Source organism: Rattus rattus, chromosome 14 (genome assembly GCF_011064425.1).
Source record: "Rattus rattus isolate New Zealand chromosome 14, Rrattus_CSIRO_v1, whole genome shotgun sequence".
In the NCBI taxonomy this organism is placed as follows: Eukaryota; Metazoa; Chordata; class Mammalia; order Rodentia; family Muridae; genus Rattus; species Rattus rattus.
Window position 1 is genome coordinate 71,808,580 of NC_046167.1, and position 6,962 is coordinate 71,815,541.

Consider the following 6,962-nt stretch of genomic DNA (forward strand, 5'->3'; position numbering starts at 1 on the left):
ACAAACGGGCTCTTTGGGAGTTCCCCTTCCGAGAGACACAGCACAGAGAGCCCCGCCCGACGAACCCCTGCATCCTCTCCACGTCCCGACCTCGAGAGCCCCCCACCCCCACCCCGAACTCTTAAGTTGTTTTGCGGGTTGTGAATTTCCAAGTTCAAGATTTTCCCAGAACCATCTGCAGCCTGGTCAGATTCTAGGGAGCACTGCGTCTCCACTTTTTGAAAGCTCATTTTACTACAACTTGATATATTAATGGCGATTTCAACAGCTTCTTCCTAAACCATACAGGCTGCCGGTTGACATTTCCAAGTGTCCTGGGGTCTGAGTCTCCACCACCCAAATCTGGCCACGACTTGATTTGATTTACATTAATGGAGCAATTAAAACCGCCAGTCCTCCTTCCTTATCTGGATGGGGTTCCCCGCCCCCAATCCAGCTAAGATTAGAGAGCTTTTTAAAAATAATTGTGAGGTGGGACAGACTTTACTGCAATAAAACATTTTAATTTAATTCAGAGTATGAGATAAGAAATAACTCTTCAATAAAATATATAAAATTATACAAGATACCCTTTCAACGGGATAAAAATATATTGGGAAGAGGTGGACAGGCAGGTGAAAGGCCAAGGGGCGGGCTGACTGTGTTGTCTGACAACACCGTTTGTTTCCACCAAGCCCAACACATGGCTTCATTGTCTACCCCAAACACGTTCGAGTCCCTAGTAAGTTTAGCACGTACAGTAAGTACACACACACAGAGAGAAAGCATTTTTCCCCTTCCTGATTCTATGGACTGTTGAAGAATCTTTCAAATATAGGCAACAGTTACAAGACACTCATTTCTAAGCAGATATTTAACTACGCCCTCTTGCAACCTCCTCTGTGCCCTGTGAGGACTGATGTAGTTAGCATTTCACAGAAACCAATTCCTACACAAGTTTTATCTTCTAAACCCTCGCACGCCAGGGACCTGAAATGGAATTCCGCTTTTCTACCTTACCCTGAGTAATTCTCAGAGTTATCCTCAGATTGGACAACATGGAATGGAGAAGAGGGAAAAATAAGATCAAACGTACATCTCAAGAGGTTTTGTTTCTTAGGCACCTAAAATGCATAAGAACATGTTACACATCCCCCTTCCCTTGCAAGAATATATCTGAAACTGTATCTTGTATGCACTGTGTCTACTCCCGGCATGTCCTCCATAAGCAAGTCCATCCTCCTTGCAAGTTCTGCAAATAAATCTCTTCCCCTTTAAGAAAAGGTAGCAAATGGACTAAACACAATATCTTAAGAAAATGCTATCTAGAAAAATGGATAAGCGTATATATAAATTTTGCCTTCCAAAATAACTTGAATTTTTACATCTGGCATATAAAAAGTCTTATATTTTATTATATATTTATACATAAAAACTAGCGGAGCCAATAACTGTGAGAGGAAAAGGGGACATTTGGGAAATTATGAAAACAAAATAGGTCTTAGTGCCTCTCACGTAAATAACAAATTCACTCTGTATCAAGTGGCCCCCCCACAGGCCTGTTGCCTTGGGCGACAACGCAGGGTTTGCGTTCAGGAGCAGAATTGGCACCGCCTTCCTGGAGAGGGAGGGGAATGCTTTCCGCAAACATCCATCCTGGAGTCTGTCCGTCTGGTCTTCTTTAGGATAGATGGTACATGCCATATCCCACCGGCGTGGCATAGAGTCCCACAGGCGGGATGGGAAGCACAGGTCTATGGAAGGGGTAGGAGGCGCTGTATATGGATGCCGCTTGCAAGGGGGAGTTGATAGGGAAGGGCAGACTGAAGCCCGAGGGCAGCATAGGTTTGGCAGCCATTTTCAGCTTTTCCAGTTCCGCCTCCTGCAGTCTTTTTGCCTTAGCCCTTCGGTTCTGGAACCAGATTTTGACCTGGGTTTCTGTAAGGTTCAGAGAGCTGGAGAACTCGGCCCGCTCTGCGATGGAGAGGTACTGTTTCTGGCGGAACTTGCGCTCCAAGGCTAGAAGCTGGGACGTGGTGAACGGTGTGCGTGGCTTCCGGTTGGTCTTGTGTTTCCTCAGGGTGCAGGTGGTGGGGCTCATGTGTCCTAAGGGACAGAGAGGGAAATCATTAGGGAACTTTGTATTCTCTCCCCTCTGAAGAGGACGCATTTATTCTTTTCAAAAAGCTACCTTTGTCAAGCCCCCCCCCCCGTGTGTGTGTTCGAGCACATGCACTTGTGTGTATGTGTGTGAGTGTGTGTGAAGTAGTCAGTGATGGAAAAGGACCACATTTAAATGGCAGCTTGAGTAATGGGGTCATGAAACTTTTTATATGGAAAACATATTGCACGGGCACAAAATGGAAATAGGAACCCCGACTCAAGCCCCTCTCTAAGTCACAAGAGTTAAGAACCGTCTAAGAAATGAAACGTCCTCAGAATTCAATCTCTTGTCTTTAAAATGGGGGTTTCAACTCAGACCTGTTCTCAGTAAGGCCCACAGGTCGGGAGGAAAATAAACAGGGTGCTAGACACCGAGTTAGCCTAGAACTGTTCTCTGAACCAGGAAAAGTTGGGTTGTACCAATGTTTACCGAGGATAACCAACCAGATAAGGCCTGCAATAAAGAAATAGCGTCTAGGGAAGGAAGGGCAGATCCAAGCCATAAACAACCACACAGCTGTCATCCCATCCACCCTACAGATTATAAAGCCCCAACATCATTTCACAGATCTGGATGTGGGATCAGTTTCCTGGCTGTGTGCTTTGGCAATATAAACTTCACTAAGACGGAGGGAAAATTAGCTCGCTCATAAACAGACATGTCAAGGGAAAATCTCTCTGCTTACGATGATGGTGTCTTAGTCTCCCCTGCCCATTCCATGGTTTGGGGCAAATGTATAAACGATTATTTTGTTGTTGGGATTTAGAGGTGGGGGGGGGGGGATAACAAGCAAAACAAAGGCAGGCAGCAGCGTCCAGACTCTGTTTAAAATGGGTTGTTATAGGAAGCTCAAGGATGGGGCCTCCAGGTGATTCCGAGGCAGGGACTAATTCTGGTCTTGTTTTCCTTGAGGCTAGGGGAGGAGCATAAAGTGACAAGAATAGAATGCTAAACAATTATTTTTCTGCATTTGGCTTTTACGAGCCAGTCTAATTTCCCTAATGTAGCCAGAGTACTAGCTCTGGCCTATGCAGGGGAATGTAACATTTCTTGTTTAGTTACTTTGGTGGCCCAAAGAAGAATTTATACTTCATCCTTGAGAGTGACACAGCACAAGTCCCAACCCAGCCCCTGCCCTGGTGTCACATCGTTAATTTGGTAGAAGGTTCTGTGATCAGAAAAAAACAGCAGTCTGGGAGAGAGAAATGGGTAGACTCCCAAAAGGCCTGGACTTTTGCCTGTGCTAATCCCCAAATCAAGCCAAGGGTAGGGGAGCTTTCCCTCTCAGCTCACAGGCTGAGGCCTGCCGAATTCTCACCCTTCCCAAGCCCCCCCACCCCCAGGCTCCCTTTCAGACATCCAACTCTTACTGCATACACTTGCTGCCGGTTCTACAGGAGAGATTTGAACCAGGATAGCCTGGGTCACTCTTGGTGTGCCATGGTGACATAAAGTTCAGGCCATGAGGACTGTGCAAAGGTGACAAAGAATGCCACAGGACTATCCCTCCACCCTATTTTATACCAGCCAAAGAAAGCATGCATGGTGAAACAACTTTTATCCTGCTTTCTTCAAAGGACCAGGGGTTGGTGGGTCCCCCACTCTCTGAGCTCATCTCGTTGACACTTCCACTCCCAAGTATCAAACATCATGTTTCCAAACGAAACCTTCTCTGAAAGTCCCTAGTTTCTCTTATAAAAAGGATTTATCTAGGGCTGGGAAAACCGCCCATTGCAAAGATGCTATAGAGCCAGTGGGGGCAGGGGGTGGGGGGTGGCTGCCCTACCAGACGGCCAGGCCTAAGTATGCCAGGATTTCTGACCTTTGGCCACCATACCATTTAAGGCTGAAATCCTGGATGTGTTGTGGGGCATTGCCCCAGGCCTAGGACTACAGGCACTCCAAATTTGTTAAACAAGTTAAGACTCTTCATGTTTCTGAACCTCCATTTCACTGACAATAAAATGGATAAATAATACTTATCCCTCGGGTGGCTTGGAGAACGACATTTTGGAGTGCCCAGAGCCCCACTTGGGGGGTAATGAGCAAATAAATGTTCCCAAGAGCTTTTTCATGGGCCCAAACTGCTGATCCCTCTGAACTCTGGTACGAAACGGGCCTCTTCAGTTAACAAGAGGCTCTCCCGCAGCCACACAAAGGAGATCAGATAAGATAATGTCGTGAAAAGCGCTGTGCAAACTTGAGTTTAAATTCTTTAAGTCCTTAATCTCTGCGCCCTTTCAGCCTTTCAGAATTTCCAACAGGGTGGAGAGAGACCGCCAGAGGGGACAGCCACTGACGCCTGGGTATATGGTCTTGTTTTGTTCACCAAATACTTCGCATCTCTAGTCCCGGGGCCGAGAGGTGGAAATGAGACAAGTTCTCTTCCAGCTTAACTCGGAAAGTCCCCCCACAATCCCCTCTCCTTTCTAAACTTTCCCAAAGTTTGGTGAGAGGTAGGCAAGGGGGTAAGGGAAAAAGGCAACAAAGTAGACAGATCTCAAAAGCCAAGCATTGAAACTAAACAAAGCTTCAGGGAACTGACCCCAAAGGGATGCTAAGTCTGGAAAGGAAGTCAGCACAGCCTCCCTGGAGGAAGTGGGGTGCAGTGAACAGATCAATATGGCTATCATCCCCAAAAGAGGAGCAGAGACCATGGACACCATAATCCGCCCCCCCCGCCCCCCATGCCCAGTGCAAGCATGGATGGTGGCCTGGGACTAGCAAGAGCAATCCTCTAAAAACTAGCCACCAAGTCTGAAGGGGTAGCCACAGGTGGCATGCCTCTGCCTGTACTTTTGAGATTCTAGCAAGCAGCCAAATCTGGTGAACTTGTGGCCACCCCGCTGTACATTCTCAAGTTCTGAAGGAATGCTGTTAATTATTACTGTGAACCCAGGAGAGCCCACGGGGGTCTGGCCCAAACTAGCTCCCAGCAACGCTCAGAACCTAACCAACAACGAACTAGAACACAAGAAGCTTCCTTTTCAAAACAGTCTCTGCCACCATCCCTTCACAGGATGGACAGTGTGGAGTTCAAAGAAAACCAAGGATTTCCGCTCCGTGTCTGGTTAACCTCCAAATGTCTAATCTTTATAGTGGGGCGCACATCACAGGGCTGCCTGTATATTTTGAAGATCAGCAAAACCACATTTCGATACTCATTCAAAGTGGATCCCAGCCCCACGGTGTGGTGGTGCACACCAGTTATTCTAGCACTTAGGTGGTGGAGTTAAGATGACCAGACGAGTTTAAGACCATCCTGAGCTGCAAATCGAGTTCGAGACCAGCACGGGCCACAGGAGACCTTGACTCAACAAAACATAACAGTGACTCCCCACTACTCCCAGGGGGCAGGTACACAAATATGACGTGTTTGGAGCAGGGGGCTAAGGGCTGCAGAAATCAACAACTTGGTTTGGTTTTCAAACGCCAGCCAGCGCGCAGGTACTGTAGATTCCTCGCAGCTAGGGATTCTGGGACGCGGACCACTCAATGAACTGGGGTACCAAGGCGGTCAAGAGCATCATCCTGTTAACACCCGTCCCCAGCCCCTCTGGGATCCCATGCGACGGTCCAGCCCCGATCCCGTCCCTGACGCGCACTCACTGGGCGGCGGGGAGTATCTGCCGGGCTCCTGTATCCACGGCGCTCCGTCTTCGGAATTTTCCGACTTGACCGAGGCGGTCTCGAAGGGCTTGACGAGAGGCCCGGGACTGTGAGCGTCCCGGACGCCGTGTCCCGGCAGCAACAGCGGCCGCAGGACAGCGCCAGCCGAGGCGCAGTCGGGTGGCACCGCGGGCGATTCCTTGGGCGGCTTCTTGTCGGACATGAGCGCCTCCACGCTGAAGGGCAGGCTGGAGACCTTGACCCTGCGCTCCTCCGCGCCGCCCTCGGCTCCTCCAGGCCCGGGGCCGGGGCCGGCCAGCACCGCGGGGCCCTCCTCATCAGACGAAAACAAGTCACCGCCTTTGGACGGAGAAGCCATGACTTTCTGCGCCGCGTAGCTGTCGGCGCGCGACTCCGCTGGCAACTCGCAAGCGAAGACTCTAACTTTTGGGGGGGGAGCCGGCAGGGGCGCGCCCGGAGCCCAGCCTGTCCTCCGAAGGGAAGTGGGAGACTCGACTCAACCAATTGGCGACGGCCCTGCTCCTGACGCCACGGACGCTCGCCTCCGATTGGCTCTCCACGGAGAGGCCGGAGCCCTCCCCCCCGCCCCGTTTGAAATAAATTAGGAGTTAATTACAGGAGCAGTCAGCAGAGTTGTTATTAGGCGATCCCTCAAGGGTTATAATCGCCCAAACTGAAAAGTCTAAGGCGTAATTAAAGCCGATTGTTTAAAGAGGAAGCTTGCCGAGTCTCATTTCTTGTCTTTTAACCCCTCTTTAAAGTGTACCTGGTGCCGATCCCACACGCTCCAGCCTGAGAACATTGGGAATCCGCAGATGGCATTCCTGGAACATTTATAAAGCTCCTACTATGGGCCTAAACTAGTGTAACTTTGTAACTATAATGGAAAGCAGTAGCCAGTATTTGGGCTAATAAAAATAGTTTAGGCATGGTCTTCACTTGTCTTGTCTTTGGAGTGTGTTCCAAGACATTAGCTGTAACTCATCCCTTAAGACAAGGGACAAAGATGAGAAAGGCTGAGAGGTGGCCAAGGGATACCCAACGAATCTCTCTCTCTCTCTCTCTCTCTCTCTCTCTCTCTCTCTCTCTCTCTCTCTCTCTCTCTCCCCCTCTCCCTCTCCTCTCCCCCCTCCCCCGTTTTCTTTTTCTTTAAAACAGACTCTTTCTCTCCAGCTGTGGCTAGCTTAGA

The 6,962-nt window shown here is 49.3% G+C and overlaps 1 protein-coding gene across 1 annotated transcript; it reads right to left on the minus strand.

The window, feature by feature from the left end:
- Positions 1-482: 482 nt before the first annotated feature.
- Msx2 (msh homeobox 2) lies at positions 483-6,152 on the minus strand. The gene is made up of 2 exons (XM_032884597.1): positions 5,753-6,152; positions 483-2,085 (listed from the first exon to the last, which is right to left on the minus strand). Exons 1-2 carry the CDS (start codon positions 6,129-6,131, stop codon positions 1,661-1,663), a joined length of 804 nt encoding a protein of 267 aa, XP_032740488.1. The 5' UTR covers positions 6,132-6,152; the 3' UTR covers positions 483-1,660.
- Between the last annotated feature and the right edge of the window lie 810 nt (positions 6,153-6,962).

Coding starts and splice junctions, on each gene's coding strand:
- Msx2 (XM_032884597.1), bottom strand. CDS start 6,131: ATGGCTTCTCCGTCCAAAGGCGGTGACTTGTTTTCGTCTGATGAGGAG. Junction 2,086..5,752: donor CAGATACTCCCCGCCGCCCA/GTGAGTGCGCGT, acceptor TCTGTCCCTTAG/GACACATGAGCCCCACCACC.